The following is a 22135-nucleotide window of genomic DNA, read 5'->3' on the forward strand; positions in this document are numbered from 1 at the left end:
CTAGACTGTATTACTGGTTAACTTGTTTTAGCAGTTTTCGGTGGGATGTATTTCTAAGTGATCATGTTGCTCACTGTTTTAAATGTTTTCCACTGTTCTACTTTTTGTTTGTCAGTCAGTATTTTTATTTCTCCTAGTTTGATTCTTATGCCATTAAAATCAACCTTTTTTTTTACAGCATATTACTTTATTTATGTATTTCCCAAATCTTTATCTTAAACCTTATTATGTAGTGGTTGCTATTGCCTAGAATGATGATGTGCCATGCTTACTTCTCTTATCTTAATGAACCCAGCAACTTTCCTGTTTGCTTTTACATGCTGAGTGAGAAAGGAGACCTGCAGACATTGTAAAACTCTATTCCCTGTACCTTTTCACTGCCATTCTTACCAGTTGATTTGGAATAGATAGAATAATAATAATAATAATGGGAGACTTTATCTCCTTTATTCATTTCACATATTTGCTTACATGTTTCTTCCTCCACCCCTTTTTTGTTATTAGACAATCGGCAGTACACCTTATTAACACAATCAATTTCTTCTGATCTGAGCCGTATGGACCCTTCCGCTAGTTATGTCCCTTTTTTTTTTGCTGCCTTTATGCTATCTCTAATTACAGCAGCTATCCCACCAGCAGAATACTGCTGTGTGTTTTAGGAAATAAGTTTTTTTGACTAACTATTCAATATTGAATTATTAGGAAGTTTAACACCAATGACAATGTAGCAGCAACATTTGATGCCAGAAGAAATCATGGGAGAAAAGGAGACTAAAAAAGTGAGTATCACTAAGTGAGTAAAGAAGAAGCTTTCAACTAATTGGATTTATTAGCTATAGGATAGATGGAAAAAATGAGGTGGTTTTCCTAAGCGCTATTGGAGAAGAAGCATAATATGCTTTTAATCCTAATGGATCTCTTGAACTCTTACAGTTCATGATAAGTCAGAGTTATGCAGTTGTGAAGTGGGTTTCAAAGTAGGCAGGGGCGCACTTCTTCTGTCAAAGAATTTCAAAAAAACATATTGTCAGAGCTCTTCACAAGTACTGTGCCATGTTTCTGGACAACAAAGTGATATCTTATCGAATGCAGGTAGGAAACTGTTACCATTTGATAAATGAAGCACCATTTCTAGTATGATGCAGCAGCTCTTTATATTCTGCCTGTTTAATGTACATCTTTTTAAGAGAACAGCAACAATTTGTATTTGTATGGCCCCTTTAACATAGCAAAATGCCCCTAGGTACTTTACAGGGGTGTTATCAGACAAAAATGTACCCTGAACCACATAAGCAGAGATTAGGACATGTCACCAGCAGTTTGATAAAAAAGATTTTAAGGAGCATCCTTGAGGAGGAGAGAGTGGTATTGTTGGGGAATTCCATAATTTAGGGTCTGGAGAGCTGAGATTAGTAAAGTTCAGGAATAGTGCAGGTTTATGGTGGAGATTTGGGGTGGGGCGGGGCGGAGAGCTGGAGCAGAGCATCTGAGAGGAGAGATTTGAAAGGGGACATGACAATAGGATAGAAAGTTGTAAGGTAGGTAAAAAGAACAGAAAGAGGGGAGTAAAAATGATTTGTTCAGATCTAAAGAAGGAGGGAAATGGTACCAAATACGCAGAACCTTCAGAAAAGATTAAATAAATTTATTTTTTCCTTCTTTGATAAATATCTCTGCTATATAACTTATATTACCAAAACACTGACATAAATATACATCTTTAAATCCAAACTTTTAATCGGAGCCTCTCTAGCTCAAAGGCTCAATAAAGGTTCAGCCCATGTGGAAAACAAGTGCAAAGTGGACCAATTTAGGGAGACCATATATTGTGGGAAATGTGTCCAGTTGTGTTTGGATACCATAGATGTGTCCCTGGCAAACCTAAAATAGGTGTCAAGTCCCTTCATATGCTAATAAAGAGTTTTACACCAGTTTGGTGATGAAATAGGCGAATGGTTTACTCTGAATGCAGTATGTTAATACAGAGTCTAACCAATAGTTCTTGAATGGATAGCTGCTATCAAAATACACTTTCAAAACATTACTTAACTGACTGTGAAGCTAGGAGAAGCAGGAATGTTCCTTCCTGCCAGTTCCATGTTAAAGCTGTCAGCTTCCAAACTGTATTCTATTATTCTGATTCCTTGTAGTCTGGCATTGTGATTTTGTGTGTGTGTGTGTGTGTGTGTGTGATCTTAAATGAAAACAGTGCGCTGCATACATCTCCGTTTAGAAGTGATTAATGTTAAATTGGAGGATGTTGCAGTATTGACACTGAAAAAAAATCAACAGCAACCAAAGTATCCCATAGGTGATAGAGCATGTGCAATGCCTCATAAGTGAAAAAAAGGCCTGATCTTATCATGTGGAAATTAGAATTTCGTGGTGTAGACCCGCTGAGCACTGGCTGTGATGGTTGGATTGCCGCTGTGCTCGAAAATTCCCCTGACTTGATGCTGCTGTGCATTTCTTCCGGGACCTTCTGAGCCCAGCTATCAAAGAGATGCAAAGCATCATTTGGGGAACTCCGTTGGAGCAGGGTAGAGTTGGTGAAGACAGGACACACTCCCTTTTTTATGGTACTAGCTGCCGTATGGTAAGTTCAAATGTCCAGTTTGAGTGTTAGTGAATGGGTGAGTAGGTCAATAGGTCAGTAAATGAGTAGGAGACTGAGTGGGTGGATAAGGCAGGCGAATGGGTAAGGTAGTGGACAGGTTGGGGGGTAGTCAGGTCATGTCAGAGGATGTAGTTAGGTCAGGTCGGAGGCGTAGTCAGGTCAGGGGGCCAGGGTGGGCGAAGTGATTGTGGGGTGGGGGGGAGGAGAAGTTGTGCAGTTTCTCAGGTGTTAGACTAGGTTTTAGTCTGTCTAATGTTTCCTGGAACTGTTCCAAGTCTCCAAATCTAGATCAGAGTCGGAGATATTCACGGAGGAGCCCAGGTGGAGCAGGAGAATTGCTCATCAGAAGTTGAAACATCCCATGCAATTCCCACGTAGATCCATGTGTTAGGACTTCTACAGGGTCCCAATGCCCATCTTCAGTCGAACATTCGGTCTCCGACGATTCAGAGGTTTGGCCTAATGTGTAGATTCATGATGTCCTAGCCCGAGAGCATAAGCTGCACTCTAAATCTGCATCAATCCAAAAATCATTGAATGCCATTTGGAGGATGGGGGGAGGGGTAATGTAGAACATCCTCATTCTGGAATTTCCTCTCTCACAGTACCATTAACTTGACATTCTGTCCTGTGTATGGTTTGTTACCCTTTTGTATTGGACCATTGGGTAAGTATTGGGTTTGTGCATTGACTGAGTTATTGGAACATGCACTGAATTTCCATGGCGATTGAAAAGTCCTTGTTTTCCCAAATGGCTGGGGTTTGGAGCAGATATAAGGTTTTGCCAAAATCTTGGCACTTGAGAATAATTTCTAAACTTTGCCACACTTTGAAATGACCAGACCCAAATGCTTGAGAAATCACAGCTCTCCATTAAGGAGATATTACCTAATATACATACATTTTTTTTTTCATTTTTTAAGAAAGAAATCTTCTATAATTTCCTTTGCTTTAGCAAATATTATAAATTAATTTATTTTGTTAAGATATTGCTAATAGTAGTAAACACGCAGTCAAACAGCAGTTCAGATCAATCGTGTTACTGGATTATTCATCGGTTTTACTTACCATTGAGGCATTTGGGAATTTCCATTTGTCCATCGTTGCAAATTCGTTCTGCAGGAGGCTTCATTTGAAAACCATCAGGACAGGTAAATGTTACATGCTCTCCATGTTTTAAAATTATTTTTTTCTGGAATGACCAAGGTAAGAGGACTCCATTCTTTCTCAAATCTTCCTCTGATATCATACATGGTGCTAAATCAGAGAGAAGTATAATTGAATTAGTTATGCTTGTGGCTGACATATTTCTGTATCAATATAAGATTAATTTCCCAGAACAAATTGAGTTAAATTGGTTGCACTCAGACCATTTGCTCCCAGTCATGGGTGGAGTAGTTTTTAATCTGCCTTGGCCTGCAGTTAAAACAGGGAGAATGAGCAAAGGCAGCAAAAGGAGAACAAGCTGCACAGAGCAGGAGGAGGAGGACTCTCAGCAGATGACCATATCCACTCAGGGTCTCCAGGGAACAATTCTCTTGTTTCACCTCAGCAAGGAACAGTGTGTGTGATATCACTGTTTCACCAAGACAGTGCTCAATGAAATCTGCCACAAGTTGCAGGCAGATCTGCAGCTTCAGAACGGGTGAGAATGGCACTGCCAGTGACTGTAAAAATGACTCTGACCATGTACTACTTCTTCCCATCAGACTTCTTGCAGGCCGGAGCAGAGACATCTCCAACGTCTCGAGTTTTCCATCCACTGTTGTACAAAGGAGATGATTGAGGTACTGTCTGCAAAGGGAGGGTGGCAGTGCACTGCCTTCACTTTTTCCAGAAAAAAGCAAGCAGAGTGTGTCCATGGCTTCATCACAATAGAACTTCTCAACTAATTGGAACAGGCGAGCAGATCAAGATCCATAGCTGATTGTTGAAGTCCCAGACATAGCGGAAAATTCCACAACTGATGTGATGAAACCTCAAAGAGGGAAGGCTGCCCCCCACTTCCCTGAGGCATCCCTGGAGATCATGCTGTCGGCAATAAGGGATTGCAGAGAAATTCTGATCCCAGTGGATGGGAGAGAGAAGTCTGCCTATGAAACCAATCAGGTGTGGTTGGAAGTAACTGAGAAGATCAGCAGGGGCGTTGTCTCCTGCTCATAGATACAGTACTGCAACAGAATCCACAACTTCATCAGGGGCAGGAAAGGTGAGTGCCATGCCACATTCAAGTGCCAACTCCCTCACTGACCTCCCCAGCCTACTTCTGCACAGTACTCCTCAGGCCAATACACCTTGCAGGTCCAACATCCCTCTCTCCAGAGGCACCTCCTCACATTCCTATCTAAACAGCTGCCAGTGACACATCCTCATCTTAATGCCATCTCACACCCATTCCTCACAGTCACCTTGCATGAATGTTGACAATTCATCCTCTCCACACATTCCATTTCTCACACTCATAACTATCTTATTCCACTCACTGAAGCAGAAGAGAGCGCTGGAGACCAGGGAGAGGCTGAGAAGTGGGGGTGGCCGTCCAGTCATAAACAACCTCGACCACTGCAGAGGAAGAAGCACTGAATATAAGAAGGGTCCCTTTGTACATGGTCATTGGCAATTGAGAGATGGGGACCTTCCAGCTTACCTGGTGATTGAATTAGATAACGCACTGCCATGTGGCACACAACACTCATTCATGTTGTCTTGATGTCAGCAGCCACTGGAATATGATGATCTGCACAATAACGACTTGGAACCCTCTCACCTTGTTAGTTCCAATTTACATTTTTCATTCCACACAGATCTTGCAAATATCACCCAGGAACTGGTGCCAGAGGAAGAGGAAGATTCCTCAGAGGAGGATATTCACTTAGGGGATGCAACATCTCACACCACCAACTCAGCTTACATGCACCTCAGTGAAGCCTTCACAACAATTAGTTGAGTCGTCACACGTTGAGTTACACAGCACGAGTAGAAACAGATGCTGCAGACTGACAGCAGAAAAAAAGAGCCCCTCTTGGAGGGTGTAGGGTTCTCCGAGCTCTGTTCCCCTGGATGCAGATGCTCAGCATTGGAAGTCATTGATGAAGAGGACTACTATGGAGCAGCAGAGGTTCTATCAGTATTTCCAGAGAAACCAGGCAGAATTTTCCCAAATTTGCACTAAGTGCGGTATTGGGTGGGTAAAACGACTTTTCACCAGCCGGCCGCGATGGCAGGTTTTCACGCCGTATCGTCCGAAACCCGCCTCATTATTTATGCACTCCTGGGAAACACTCCATTTCCATGGCGGGCGGGTTCTCATTTGCCCGCCCACCATCACCCGCCGCTTCATCACGCCTGGTACCATGTTTAAAGTCTAGGCGCAAGCACATATCTCAGTGCTTCCAAACACCACTGCTGCATGAAAGACATGGGTCTGAAACTGAAGACAACTGCAGCCCCCAGGTTCAGTGACGCATCTCTCGAGCGACTTTTGGATGCTGTGGAGGCCCACCGGGATGTATTCTACCCCCCACTCTGGCCACAGGTTAGGCAGCAATGGCACTAACCTGGCTTGGGAGGTGGTGGCAGTGGTGGTCAGCGCCAATGCCCTGCAAAAGAGGACAGCAACCCAGTGCCAAAAGAGGATGAATGATCTCCTCCATTCTTGCCAAAGTAAGTCACTCTTCTCATCACTCAACTCACACACTCAGAAACCCATCACACATCCACAGGGCCCTCAGTTACTGCCAGTTCAAGAGACATCATCATTCACTCTCTCACACTCACTGTCATTGTCCTCATCCCGTCCATGGGACCACTCAACACCCACACAGGCCAGGTATACATGTCATCTGGCATGGCAGGCGTCCTGCTTACACTTTCTTCATCCCTACCCATGCAGGACAAGCTGGCACACAACAAGAGAGAGAGATCGCAGACCAGTGGCAGAATGCCCAAAATCAAGGTCCTCACGGACTTTGAAAACAGAGCCATCCAGCTGGACCGTTCTTGTGCTGATGGTGAGGTCGGTGCTGCTCTACCAAGGGATGATCCAGCAGTGCAACATCCATCAGACAACCATGCCAAGTGTGAGGTGTCCTGTTTCACAGGCCACTGCCATACACTAATTATCTCCCCTTGCTTTCGCAGGCACATCTGCCAAACAGCCGACAGAATCCATGACCCAGGGCCTCCAATCAAGCCCCAAAGAAACCCTGAAGTGCCATCACAGCGCTCGCCCACAGCCTCCACCAGCGCAGAGACACACACCTTGGTGGGACCTAGCTTTAGAATAGCCTTGGGATCACAATCTGGTGAGCACACCACACTGTCTGATCCATTGCAGGCAGCTACAGGGACTCCCCAGGTGTCCAGCACTAGGAGAACTGCTGGAGGCCAGAGCATTGCTGAGTCCGAGTCTCTGGACTCAGTCATGTCATAGTTGCTGGAGCTGCAAAGACAAACTCGGGAACATCAGGAAGGGATGTCCACTGCACTCCTCAGATTGCAAGGTAGGCTGGAGGAGTCCATCCATCTTCAGTCTGAGGTGATAGCGCCAGCATTGCAGTGCATCGAGGTCAATACTGGTAGGATGATGGCCGCCATGGAGACCTTTGTCCAGGACTTCGCTCCTGCACTGCTGCGCAGGCTCAACTCCATCGCTGATGCCATAGTTGGCCACCAACAGTGTGTACGTGAGACAAGTGCTGGGCAGCTCGATCTCACTCCAGCTACCCCTTCTGCTCACAGAGTCAACCAGGTCTCAGCCCTCCAAAGGACGCTCGCCAAAGTCATCACAGACAGGGCATCACAGTCAGTAGGCTGCCTCCACCTCCACTGTGGGTGTCCGGGGAACACCAAGACGTTGCGGCAGGGTTAGGACAGTTAAGGAGAATTAGTTGCACAGCCTGGGCATGGGTGTTAATCACTTGTACACACTGTTCATTGTTGTCAATAGAGTCATAGGGTCATAGAGGTCTACAGCACAGAAAAAGGCCCTTCAGCCCATCGAGTCTGCGCCAGTCAAACAAGTACCTAACTATTCTAATCCCATTTTCCAGCACTAGGCCCATAGCCTTGAATGCCATGGCATCGCAAGTGCACATCCAAATACTTCTTAAATGTTATGAGGGTTTCTGCCCCCACCACCCTTTCAGGCAGTGAGTTCCAGATTCCCACCACCCTCTGGGTGAAAAAATTCTTCCTCGCATCTCCTCGAAACCTCCTGCCCCTTACCTTAAATCTATGACCCCTGGTTATTGATCCCTCCACCAAGGGGAAATGCACCTTCCTGTCTACCCTATCTATGCCCCTCATAATTTTGTGCACCTCAATCATGTCCCCCTTCAATCTCCTCTGCTCCAAGGAAAATAACCCCAGTCTATCCAATCTCTCCTCATAACTAAAACTTTCTAGCCCAGGCAACATCCTGGTAAATCTCTTCTGCACTCTCTCTAGTGCAATCACATCCTTCCTATAACGCAGATTCCAGAACTGCACACAATACTCTAGCTGTGGCGTTTTATACAGTTCCAGCATAACCTCCTTGCTTTTATATTCTATGCCTCAGCTAATAAAGGCAAGTATCCCAAAATCTAACCACCTTGTCTACCCGTCCCACTGCCTTAAGGGACCAGTGGACATGCACACCATGGAACCTTTGATCCTCGGTATTTTCCAGGGTCCTACCATTCATCGTGTATTCCCATGCCTTGTTTGTACTGCCCAAGTGCATCACCTCACACTGATCCAGATTAAATTCTATTTGCCATTGATCAGCTCATCGCACCAGCCTGTCTATATCCTCCTGTAATCTAAGGCTATCCTCCTCACTATTTACCACCCCACCAATTTTCGTGTCATCTGTGAACTTACTGATCAACCCTCTTACACTTGTTTAAATCGTTTATATATACCACAAACAGCAAGGGACCCAAAACTGATCCCTATGGAACCTCACTGGACATAAGCATCCAGTCACAAAAACACCCCATCGACTATCACCCTCTGCCTCCTGCCACTCAGCCAATTCTGGATCCAATTTGCCTTGGATCCCATGGGCTCTTACCTTCGTATCAGCCTCCCATGTGGGACCTTATCAAAAGCCTTGCTGAAGTCCAAGTAGACTACCTCAAATGCATTGCCCTCATCTACACACCTGGTCACCTCTTCGAAAAATTCAATCAAATTGGTCAGCTATGACCTCCCCTTAACAAAACCACGCTGACTGTCCTTGATTAATCCCTGCCTCTCCAAGTGTAGATTAATTCTGTCCCTCAGAATTGCTTCCAATAGTTTCCCCACCACTGAAGTTAGACTGACTGGCCTGTAGTTCCCTGGTTTATCCCTTCCTCCCTTCTTGAATAACGGTACCACATTGGCTGTCCTCCAGTCGTCTGGCACCTCTCCTGTGGCCAGAGAGGTATTGAAAATTATTGCCAGTGCCCCTGCTATCTCCTCCCTTGCCTCACTCAACAGCCTGGGATACATTTCATCCGGGCCTGGAGATTTATCTACTTTTAAGCTTGCCAGACCACTTAGAACCTCCTCCCTTTCTATGCTAATTTCTTTAATTATATCACAGTCCTTCTGCCTGATTTCCATACCCATGTCGTCCCTCTCACTTGTGAACACTGACACAAAGTATCCATTTAGAACCCTACCAACGTCTTCCGGCTCCACACACAAATTACCACTATGGTCCTTAATGGGCCCTACTCTTTCCCTAATTATCCTCTTACTCTTAATGTACTTGTAAAATAACTTTGGATTTTCCTTTATTTTACCTGGCAGTGTTTCTTCATGCCCCCTTTTTGCTCTCCTAATTTCCTTTTTAAGTTCCCCCCTACACTTTCTATACTACTCTAGGGCTTCCGCTGTTTTGAGCTCTCGGTATCTGCCATAAGCCTCCCTTTTTCTCTTTATCCAATCCTGCATATTGCTCGATATCCAGGGTTCCCTGAATTTGTTCGTCCTGCCCTTTATCTTTACTGGAATATGCTGGTCCTGTACTCTCCCTATTTCCTTCTTGAATGAGCCCCACTGCTCTGATGCAGATTTACCTAAAAGTAGCTGCTCCCAGTCCACCCTGGCCAAATCATTTCTGATCTTATTAACATCGGTGCCTCCAGCTGCCGCTCAATCTCCGAAACTCGGAGCTCAAGTAGCTGCAACTGGTGGCACTTCCAGCACACGTGGTCGGTCAGAGCGCAAGGAGCGTCTAGGACTTCCCACATGTTGCAGGCGGTACATAACATGGTACTGAGCCTCCCTGCCATGCCTCTAGTTGGAAAAAAAATCCTTACTTTAAGTTAAATACGGTAAAAAAAGTTAAATTATTTATCTACTTTAAATAAAAACTAGAACTCTTACCTTTCCTTAGCTTAATCTATTTTAAACTGGAGAAAAAAACTCGAGAAAAACACTGGAGAAAAACACTTACCCGCTACTCACCAATCAGTTCTCACCTTTATGCTGACGTCACTTTTTGGAGCTTCCCCGCACTCGCGCTGATTCTGATCTCTCCGTCGCTCTCTCGCGCTGTCTTGTGATGTCACTCTTGTTATTTTCAACAAGAACTAACTGCAGGAAACTCTTCCCAGCCTGCTTCACCATGATGCTGACTGCAGGACACTCTTCCCAGACTGCTTCACCACGATGCTGACTGCAGGCACTCTTCCCAGACTGCTTCACCGCGATGCTGACTGCAGGACACTCTTCCCAGACTGCTTCAGTGTGATGCTGACTGCAGGACTCCCAAGAATGTCTCCCTGTCTATGGCTCCTTGTTCTGATGAGCAGTGCTTATGTCACTCAGACGTGAATCCTTTCTGCACAAGATAAAGGCAGGTGTCTCAGTCCAGGGCCTCTTCCCTATGCTCTGTGCAGCCTTCAGACCAAAGTGATGGTCCAGCCTCAAATTCCCTGGAAATATTACTGATGCCCGCACCTCAGTGGCATTGGTCATTGTTGCCAGAGTGTAGTAGGCATGCACCACAGAGTTCTCTCAGTGTGCTCTCAGCGCCTTTATGGAGGGGCTTGCCCCCATCTCTTTAGCATGCGTGATCACTGATGCTGTGCTCCAGCTCCTGAAGGGCTCAGGTGCTGAAGGCGGACAAAGCATCAGATGCTTCTAAAGTTTCATGGCTGTGTCTCTATGATATGATCCTGATCACGGAGCGCAAGTGAGCTGCCCTTGGCCGGACAGAATTAGACATTCTCAGAGGCTGTGTGAAGATTTATGGCGTGTCCTCAATGCATGTCATCATCATCCTCCTGCAATTGAGCAATTATTAGGGGTTCTATTGCATCTCCCTGACAGGAACATTCTCACAGAGGGTATTTGCACTGCCATAAGCTAGACTGGAGTCAAACATTCACAAATGTGATGCGAGGAACTATGGGGTCACCTCACTGCATGTTGTCATCATCCTCCCCAAACCTAGCAGCTATGAGGGCCTCCCGAGCGTGCCTGCCTTGTCTAGCTAACGCAAGGGCCTCATCCCTATCATAGTCACCTCTGAGGACCTCCTCAACCTCATCCCCGTTGGCATCCTCCTTATCGGAGACGTGAAGCTCCTTCTTCTCCTCCTCAGCCAGCTTGTCTCCCCGTTGGAGTGATAGGTTCTAAAGGGTGCAGCAGACAATGATGATGCATGGCACACTCTGCAGACTGCATTGCAGGGCTTCACCAGACTGGTCCAGGCATTGGAATCTCATCTTCAGCATCCCAGTGATCTGCTCCACCAAGTTGCGAGCTGCTGCATGAGCCTCATTATAGTGTTGCTCTGCTGCAGTCTGAGGCCACCGCATGGGTGTCATCAGCCACAGCCCCTGTGGGTAGGCTTGTCCCCGAGGATCCATCCCTGCAGCCTCTGTGGACCCTAGAAGACTCCAGGGGTCTGTGACCGACTGAGGATGTAGGCATTGTGCACACCCCCTGGAAACCATGTGCACACCTGCAGGATGCATTTCTGGTGGTCGCACACCATCTGCACATTCAGCGAATGGAAGCCCTTGCGGTTGATGTAGTCCATCATGTGTGGTGACGGAGATCTGAGCACCACATGAGTGCAGTCAATCGCACCCTGCACCTGTGGGAGATCTGGACGCATCTCATCACTCTTGCATCCTGGCTGTCCTGGACCCAGGGGAAATGCACAAATTTGTGTGCTCTCATGAAGATGGCATCTGTGACCTCATGGATGTATTTGTGGATGGAGGCTTGAGAGATCCCACAGAGGTCACCTGTGCAGCTCCGAAAGGAGCCATTGGCATAGAAATTGAGCGCTGTGGTCACTTTCAAAGCCACTGGCAGTGGGTGCCCCGTAGCGCCAAATCCTGCATTAAGTGGCAGATGTAAGCGACCAGTTCCCTAGACACGCGCAGTCTTTGGCGACACTAGTTCTTGGTCATCTACAGGAATGAAAGGCGATGTCTATAGACCCTGGGTGTCATCAAGCACCAGCCTACGATGGTTCGCTGTGGGTCTTGAGTGTCGTGTGCAGGAGCCCCAGCTGCTGCTCCTTCCTGAGGTTGCTGTTCCTCCTCTGCACAGCCAAGAGCCTCAGTCATGCTCTCCTCCGTTGTCTTTGTGCTCTGTAGGCCATCAGGCATACAGCTAGTTCACCAGGCTCCATGATCCCGATGTACTTCCCCTGCAGGATGAAAGAGAAAGAGGGAGAGAAACGTGGTTAGCATGGGTGCACTAAGAACCTGTCCTGGTTAAGTGTGACGGCCCCTTAACGCTTCCCGGAGAGTGCTGGCCACCACCTGGATGGCTAGAGATTAGTGCGCTGCATGATTGCCCTGTTGGCTTGAACCATGGTGGAGACTGGTCCAAACCAGAATGCTGACATTGCAAGGGGCTGTGAGTGCCTTCAGCAATGACTGCTACATGGCCAGCTTTAGCAAGGAGATTGTACAACGTATGCATCTGCCCTGCAGTCCACTAAAGTCCTCATGAATTTGCAGTCTGTGTCGGAGCTGGGGGGTGGGGGTGGGGGGGACCTCTGCAGAACTTAGTGGCACTTTGATGCCTCTGCAATGCTTGAGTGGGCAGATAAGCTAGAAGCTCAACACCAATCATATCAATGTGGCTGCACCTGAACTGTCTCAGTTGCCGAGGAGTGGTCGCTTTCTACAGGTTTCCTGAATGCATGGCCACTTCCTTCGCCCACTCTACTCCCCTCCAACCTGAATGCTTGTGCGCTATATTCAATAGCAGGGCTGCCCTTGCCCACCCCATCATCACCAGTTGCCTCAGAGGCAGGGCTGCCCTTAACCACCTCCCCCAACCCTGCCACCCATCGCCTCAATGGCAAGGCTGCACTTGCCCCCCCTACTCTCAAAAGTCACCTCAGAGGCAGGGCTGCACTTGCCCCCGATTCCCTCCCCGCCTTCGCCACCAGTCAGGCAGGACAGCACTTAACCCCAACCCCCCCGGTGCCCCTGAAGCTTGCAAAGCAACAGGCAACCCTGGCGAGCTCTGCAGAACGTTGCTGTGCACTCACCTCCAGTTCACCCAAGGTGCAGCCCGCCAATTGCTCGTTGCCTGTGTGCTGTTGTGAATCATGTTGGTGTGCTTTCCTGTCGATGTGGACGGACAATCCAGCAAGAGCCTGGCGGAATGGCCTAATAATATGCTGATGTATTACAATGAGGTTCCCAATGACCCACGAAACATGGCCTGCCATTGGCGGGCTGAGCGGACAATCGCAGCCTGCCTTCCCGCCGTCGTAAAACTCATTGCGCCATATTGTCCACTCATGCCACTTATCATGCCTGTTGCCAACAGGCATGGAAAATTCTGCCCTCTGCGTGCCACCGGGGAGAAATTAGAAGAGTCCATCTCCACCATGAGTGACATGACATTTCAGGCTTATGCACCAATTTATCCCCCTCCATGCAAAGAGTGGCCACTTGCATAAAGCATCAGATGTGGCAAGTAACCGAGTGCATGCTGTTCTTCCTGCACACTCAATCTGTCAGTTTAAATAGGATGGAGGAAAGCCTTGCTTTGGCCATTCAGTGCCTCGGTGAAGTGCAACAAAGCCCTCTCCATCTCTTGGCTAACGGAGAAGTATGGCTGCACCATGAGAGGGAAAATGGAGAAAGGGGACATGGTAGTGTACTCTGCTCAAATTGTGCCCATCTCTTCCTCCTTAAACTTTCCAACTCAGTCAGAGACCCACATGCTGCTTCCTGTTCCAATGGCCAAGTCTGACTCAGGAAAAGAGGTGATGAGAAATCCGTCTGTGCGATGCACATCTCCTGGATCTGCTGGGAGAAGGGGTTGAAACTTTAATGTACCCACATTATAGAAGGGCATATCTGACTCCTTGTGGGCACACTCTGGAAAGCTACTGGCTAAAAATTACTACATTAAGGGAATGATTTATAAATGTTATGTTTATCATGAAATTGTAAATGTGCAAATAAGTTACAAATAGCTGAAAATTCCCTTCAATGATGGAGTCTTAGAGCAAATATAAAAAAAAAGCTTACCTAAACAGCGTGGAGCTGTCAACCACTTCCCATGAGAACACAAAACTTTATGTGATCCTTTCATTAAATAGGAATTGTAACATTGATATATTACACTGTCATCATGCCTAAAAGGATGATTCATGATAGAAAGTATGTCCCCATTTTCTATAGCAGGTGGTCTCCCACAGCCACTATTTTGATCTAATGAACAAAAAAGAAAAACGTACTTTTAATTTTTATTAATTCCTTAACCAGTGTTGCAATTAAACAGAATAGTGTTTCTTTTCAAAAAGGATTTACTATTCAGAGTTCCACTTCTAAAATAGCCACGGGAGTGGTATTTCTCCAAATCGAATATGGTCAGCAGGAGGCCTGTTATGGGCTAGTTTAGCACGTTTGCTCCAAGTACGTGAGGGGAAAGTGACCAGAAGACAGAACTTTAGGTTGGGGTAAAATGAGTTAATTCTTAGCAATTATAATAAGAATGAGCAACAAGAGCAAAGAATGCTTAATATCAGAGTGGTGGAAAAGGGTAGACCAATGAAGAAGATTAAATGAATGAATGATAGGAGACAAAATACTGACCCAGCAGAAGAGTGTAAAAATTTGAATCTAGAACTGGATAAACCAGGAGAACACTGGTATAGGTCGCAGGTGTAGAGTTAACGTTGATAGGAGCTAATGAATAATTCCAATGTCAGTATTCTCATACTAACTCCAATGTGGGAGTGCAAGGAGCTATGAGTTCCCTGTCTCATTGAATCTAGCAGCTACGTGCAAAGAGGGGTTCTTAGGAAAGCATCATAGCCACTGGAATGGCACTATTATTTCCCAGTGCTCTGATAGGAATCTCTTCTGTAAAAAAAAAGCACCATGCTTCTAAGACTATTTTTTATTGACCTCTCAGTTCAAGTTAGAGACACTCTCAGTGGCTGTGCTTTATGCGGAATTGCATGTTCCAACAGAGATAAAGTGAAATTCTTTATTAAATAAAGAAAGTATCACACTTTTTTGTTTAATACTCACAACATATATCTATTGATAGTATATATTTTTGTCTAGTTTTGGCCCCTTATCAGCTAAAAGCACTATTATTGGGTTATAGGCCTGCAGGGACTGCACTTTCTTCAGTACTTTGTTCGAGTAGTGACTCGTTAGGACCAATTTTAATTTAATTGGCTTGATGACAATCTGACCAGATTGGACGAATCATCTGCTTTACATCCTGTGGGATTTTAACAAAAGTAAAATTGGGTGGATTGTATAACAGGAAGCCAATCTCTTCCACTGATTTTTCCACCAAACAGATTAGGTTAAGAGTAACTGCATTTCATATATGATATACATGATGAGTGTTGACAATGGGGAACATCATAGCCAACTTTGCTGTTGTCTGCACCCAATATACATAGGTGTCGAAAAATCATCTTCTTGAGCAGATGCCCTTAGCTTCTCAATGTTGAGAATCCAGGCATCACCCACTAATTGTTGTGCAAGTTTCTTTCTCATAGAAAATATCACCAGTCCTCTTCATAGCACCTATAAAATAGGAAAATATCCCAAGCTAATTCACAAACCCTAAAATTGGCAGAAACAAAGGACACTGAACTTAAAAGGTTGCTCAAAGAGGGGGGTTATAAGGACATTCTTAAAAAAGAAACAAAGGATATGAAGAAGCAGTGAAGGGCAGGGAAGAAATTTCAAGGTATGACTGTCAATGGTGGGATGAAGGGAATGGGGCATGCATAAGAGGCATCTCCAAATCAGGTCAATAATTTAGCTTAAATTCCATAAGCTTTACTTTTAATTGATAAGGTTCCACACAAAAAGACTATCAAATGTCTTCTGGAAGTCCATATAAATCACATTCATAGATAGTTCCCTGTCTCCTAATTTATTTTCCTCAAAAATTCAATTAGGTTAATTATTCATGAATTTACAAATCCATGTTGGTTTATACATCAGCTTAAAATTTCTCCAAGTGCTGAGCTACTCTGTCCTTAATTATATCTTCCAATAACTTCTGAATAACAGGTGTCAGACTAACAGGTCTAGAATTTCCTGGTTTCCCACTCCTGCTATTCTTATATAATGGGTTCATTAGCAAATTTCCATTCTAAAGGAAACAATTCCTGAATTAAGAACACTGGCAAAAACATCTACAGTTTCCTCACCTACACCCTTTATAACTCTGGAAACCATCAGGCCATTGGGATGTCAGTCTTAAGTGCCTTTATTTTTCCATTTAAAAAAAATATATATTAACTTTAGTGGGTTCCAGTCCTTAATTCATTATTAATTTCCTTGGAATGTTAGATATATTGTTCTCTTACTCTACTTTGAATGCTGACAAAGTTATTATTCAACAGCTCTGCTATTCCCTTATTTTCATTTTCAATATTATTTGTAACTATGCTTAAAGGGCCCACATTGCCCTTGACTACTCTTTGTCTTCAAATATAACAGTAAAAACTTGCATTAATCTTGATATACTTTACAGGTTTCTTTTTATATTTCTTTTTTCATTTTCCTTTGCTGTCCTTTATTTCTCTCTCAGTCCTATGGAGCTTACACCACTCTTTGCATTTTTTAATGCTTTTTCCTTTAGATTTAACTTATTTCTCAACTCTTCTGTCAACCATTGTTGTTTTATTTGGTAAGCAGAACTCTTTTGCTTTAGGGATATATGCTTGGGCTGTATCACCCATTGTTACATGGAATATACAGCACAGAAACAACCCATTTGGATCAACTGGTCTGTGCTAGTGTTGATATTCCACACAAGTCTCCTTTCATTCCATTTACCTCAGCTCAGACTAGCTTTCTATTCCCTTTTCTCTCCTGTACTCATTTATTTTCCTTCTAAATGCTTCTAACCTATTGGCTTCAATCATTTCTTGTGGTAGTGAGTTTCACATTTTAATTCCCTGTTGTATTCATTCATAATTATCTTGGATTATGACACCAAGTTTTGGATTCTCCCACAAATTAAAACATCTACGCTGTCCAACCCTTTCATTTAAAAAAAAAATGCCTCTCTTAAGTCACCTAAAACAAAAAATGCCTCAAACTGTTCAATCTTTCCCAGTAAATGTAATCACTCAGATCTGGTATCATTCTTGTAAATATTGTTGTATTTTCTCCAGTGCTTCTCTAACCTTTGTTTCAATGGAGATTAGGTCCCATACAAGTTTAACATAACTTCACTACTTTTGAATACTAGAAAAAAAACCCAGTGCTTTGCTTTTAATTTGACCTGCAGTGTTGCTTTTAATGATTTGTTCACCCAGATATTCTTTGCTCTTCCACCTCATTCAGTTCCTTTTTACTAAGGTGTAGATGATGTTTCTGTTTTTCCTACAAAAGTGCATCAATGCACATTTATCTATGTTAAAGTTCATTTGCCACTTGCTTTCTGGTATTATATCGCATCCTTTCTCCACTGTTAGCTATATCCACCAGTTTGGTGTCATCTGCAAATTTTGGTTTGGAATCATTTGTTCTTAAGTCCAAATCATTAACGTGATTATGAATAACAGTGGTTAAAACACTTATCTTTGTATAATTACCTTCTACTTTCTTCCAATTTGAATAACTACCTTTTACCCTTATTCTCCGCCTTTTTTTATTAAGCTAGTATACTATTATGCCAGCTATTTGTCTCAGCTGCACATGCCCTCACCTTTATTATGAGCCTACTGTGTGGTACCTTATTGAAGGTAAATTAAACTTTGAAATTAAACTTTTTAAACTTAAGTAATTAAATTCTGAAAATTCAAGTATATGGCATTTACTACATTGTTCCAATCTAATTTTATGTTACCTCATCAAAAAAACAGTATAAAGTTAGTTAAGTGACTTTGCCTATTGAAATCCATGCCGATCTTTTCAATTATTTTCTCCCTTTCTACTCAATTGTATTAATATTCTTTTTAAGCTCATCATTTAACAAAGTGCTTATTTGTATCTTCTTTAGTAAAAACTAAGGCTAAATTGTTATTCAACACTTCTTCCATATTCTGTCATTACCCATGAGTTTATTTTGCTTATCCTTTAGTACAGTTATACCTAATAACACTTTTGACTACTAATACTCCTATTTCTAGCATTTTCTGTTTCTATAACAGTTCCAACCAATTTGGTATTGTTGGTTCCGAAGAAGGGTCATCTCAGCCTCAAAACGTTAACTCTGTTTCTCCCACCGCGGATGCTGCTAGATCTGCTGAATTTTTCTAGCATTTTCTGTTTTCATTTCAGATTTTCAGCATCCGCTTTTTTTGTGCTTTAATTTCGGTGTTGTCTGTCTCAGTTTCATCTGTTAAGGGTAGCCTTACCAAAATCTAGAATCTTAGTAACTGTGTTAAATCTCTCTTTTTCAAACGCAGCATTGAACTTGATCATATCATGATCACTGCTAGATAAATGTTTTCTTATTGTTAGATTATTAACTAAGTTGGTCTCCCTACTCATTATTAAGACCAGTAGAACCTTCCTTCTTGTTGGTTCTAGAACATATTGCTCCAGAAACTATCCTGAATGCACTCAAGAAATTCATTACCTTTCTGGCTTGAACTAATTTTCTTTTCACAATTTATGAAAATTAAAGCGTCCCATTAAAAATAATTTTGCTTTATCTACAAGCCCCCTAATCTCTGAAATAATACATCTGCCACTTCATTGTTGCTATCAGGAGACCTGTATACAATTACAGTTTTACAACAGTTTACAATAGAATCTCCACTAATAAGCTTTCCATTAGCTATATTCTCTCTTATTGATACTGTAATAGTACCTTGAATAAACAAGTCAACCCTTTCTCCTCTAACAGTTTCCTTATCCTTTCTAAAAACCTTTTAACCTGGAAGATTTAACTCCCAATCATGACCAGCTTGCAGCCATGTCTCAATAGTGACTACCTTATGTTGTAAGCTCTATTTGAGCCTCTATTTCACTCAATGTATTTCTTATACGCTGTGCGTCAATTTGTAAAATTCTTATTTCGTCAGGAGACCCTCGCCTGTCCTTCTTCCCTAAGGTTGTCTTTCTCACAGCATCCGAGGACTCACTACCACCTTCTCAAAGGCAATTGGAAATGGGCAACAAATCCTGGCCTTGTCAATGACACCCACATCTCATGAAAGAATAGAAAAAAATGTCACAGCCGCTGTAACTACTTAAGTATTTTATTCACCTGCAGAATCATTGCATGTTGGTGCTCCTGACCAATTCCCGTTGATGCATTTTATCACAGGTGATCCTTCCAAAGTGTACTGGGAATGACATTGATAAGTTACTTTGTAGTTGCTCTGATCTATAATTATTCCCTTGTGTATTTCTGGCGGAGCTGGACAATTTGATTGCAGATCTAGAAAACATGACAACATTTTGAAATAGTCCTTCAAGATAATAAATTCATTTGAATTTGCTTTAAAACTATTAGGAGGGAAGTTCTTTACATTTTCAGGAAATAACTAATCAAATTAAGCAGCTATTCACGTTAGAAATGTTGGGTTTGTAAATGCGTTAAAATAATATAATTCAAATCCAAATCAAACTAAAATAATTAATTTGTACATGGTGGATTATGCTTACACTATTATCTAGACAGAGAAGTGTTTCTTTCCTGTACAAGAATTAAATCAAAATGAAAATTTACACTAAAGATATAAGTACATGTAAAATATACAAAACTACACAAATTCAAATGATTAGATCTGTGCAAATACAAAATGAAAATAATGGGATTAAAGTGAGTTTTTACGTTCTATAATTGTCACCTGGCCTAAAAAGAAAATATGGTTAACCACACAAAAATACATCCCAGATAATGTCCCAGACTCCACCACCACCATCCCTGGGTATGTCCTGTCCTACTGGCAGGACAGACCCAGCAGAGGTGGTGGCACAGTGGTACACAGTCAGGAGGGAGTTGCCCTGGGAATCCTCAATATCGATTCCGGACCCCATGAAGTCTCATGGCATCAGGTCAAATCTTCAGCCAATTCGATTCACTCCATGTGATATCAAGAAATGGCTGAAGGCACTGGATACTGCAAAGGCTATGGGCCCTGACAATATTCCAGCAATAGTACTGAAAACTTGTGCTCCAGAACTTGCCGCACCCCTAGCCAAGTTGTTCCAGTACAGCTACAACACTGGCATCTATCCGGGTATGTGGAAAATTGCCCAGATATGTCCTGTAAACAAAAAACAGGACAAATCCAACCCGGCCAATTACCACCCCATCAGTCTACTCTCGATCGTCAGTAAAGAAATGGAAGGGGTCATCATCAATGCTATCAAACAGCACTTGCTAAGCAATAACCTGCTCACTGATGCCCAGTTTGGGTTCCACCAGGGCCACTCAGCTCCTGACCTCATTACAGCAGAGTGACTGCTCTTGACATCAAGGCAGCATTTGACTGAGTGTGGCATCAAGGAGCCCTAGCAAATCTGGAGTCAATGGGAATCAGGGGGAAAACATTCCGCTGGTTGGAGTCATACCTAGCACAAAGGAAGTGGTTGTGGTTGTTGGAGGTCAGTCATCTTAGCTCCAGGACATCACTACAGGAGTTCCTCAGGGTAGGGTCCTAAGTCCAACCATCTTCAGCTGCTTCCTCAATGACCTTCCATCCATAATAAGGTCAGAAGTGGGGATGCTCACTGATGATTGCACAATGTTCAGCACCATTCACGACTCCTCAGATACTGAAGCAGTCTATGTCTAAATGCAGCAAGACCTGGATAATATTCAGGCTTGGGCTGACAAGTGGCAAGTAACATTCACGCCGCACAAGTGCCAGGCAATGACCATCTCCAACAAGAGAGAATCCAACCATCACCCCTTGATGTTCAATGGGCATTACTATCAGTGAATCCCCCACTATCAACATCCTGGGGGTTACCATTGACCAGAAACTGAACTGGACTAGCCATATAAATACTGTGGCTACAAGAGCAGGTCAGAGGCTAGGAACTGTGTGACGAGTAACTCGCCTCCTGACTCCGGAAAGCCTGTCCACCATCTACAAGGCATAACTCAGGAGTGTGATGGAATACTCTCCACTTGCCTGGATGAATGCAGCTCCCACAACACTGAGGAAGCTGGACACCGTCCAGCACAAAGCAGCCTGCTTGATTGGCACCACATTCACAAACATTCACTCCTTCCACCACTGATGCACAATAGCAGCAGTGTGTACCATCTACAAGTGGCACTGCAGGAATTCACCAAGGCTCCTTAGGCAGCACCTTCCAAACCCACGACCACTACCACCTAGAAGGACAAGGGCAGCAGATAGATGGGAACACCATCATCTGGAGGTTCCCTCCAAATAAATCGCCATCCTGACTTGGAAATATATCACCGTTCCGTCACTGTTGCTGGGTCAAAATCCTGGCACTCTCTTCCTAACAATACTGTGGGTGTATCTACACCACATGGACTGCAGCGGTTCAAGAAGGCAGCTCTCCACCACCTTCTCAAGGGAAACTAGGGATGGGCAATAAATGCTGGCCCAGCCAGCGAAGCCCATAAACCATGAATGAATAAAAAAGGAAATTATGATGTTGGACATTTTAAAGCCTTTGGCCTTGAAAATTCATAGGGCTTTCACTATAATTTCTGTGGGACATACGAACGTACAAACTAGGAGCAGAAGGAGACTACTCAGTCTCTCAAGGCTTCTTCACCATTCAATGATATCATGGGTGATCTGATTGTAACCTCAACTCCACATTCCCACCTGTCCCTGATAACCTTTCACCCCCTTGCTTATCAAGAATCTATCCGTCGCTGCCTTAAAAACATTCAAAGACTCTGCTTCCACCACCTTTTGAGGAAGAGAGTTCCAAAGACTCAAGATGCTCTGAGAAAAAAATTCCCCCTCATCTCTGTTTTAAATGGGCAACCCCTTATTTTTAAACAGTGACCCCCAGTTCTAGATTCTCCTACAAGAGGAAACATCCTTTCCACATCCACCCTCAGGATCTCACATATTTCAATCAAGTCGTCTCTTACTTTTCTAAAAATCCAACGGAT

The 22135-nt window shown here is 43.7% G+C and overlaps 1 protein-coding gene and 1 long non-coding RNA gene across 2 annotated transcripts in view; both read right to left on the reverse strand.

Annotated features, from left to right (window-relative positions):
• LOC144692655 (uncharacterized) overlaps positions 1-22135 on the reverse strand; it is a 169190-nt gene that overhangs the window by 38119 nt on the left and 108936 nt on the right. The gene's annotated exons all lie outside the window — the stretch shown is intronic.
• Positions 1-22135, reverse strand: part of LOC144692652 (complement factor H-like) — a 137469-nt gene that overhangs the window by 35363 nt on the left and 79971 nt on the right. Inside the window, exons 11-13 of the mRNA XM_078561728.1 lie at positions 19286-19459; positions 14113-14295; positions 3686-3874 (exon numbers count right to left, since the gene is read on the reverse strand). Coding sequence (XP_078417854.1) covers positions 3686-3874; positions 14113-14295; positions 19286-19459 — 546 coding nt within the window. The remainder of the gene's footprint in view (positions 1-3685; positions 3875-14112; positions 14296-19285; positions 19460-22135) is intronic.

The sequence above is a fragment of the Cetorhinus maximus genome, chromosome 17 (genome assembly GCF_964194155.1).
Source record: "Cetorhinus maximus chromosome 17, sCetMax3.hap1.1, whole genome shotgun sequence".
NCBI lineage: Eukaryota > Metazoa > Chordata > Chondrichthyes > Lamniformes > Cetorhinidae > Cetorhinus > Cetorhinus maximus.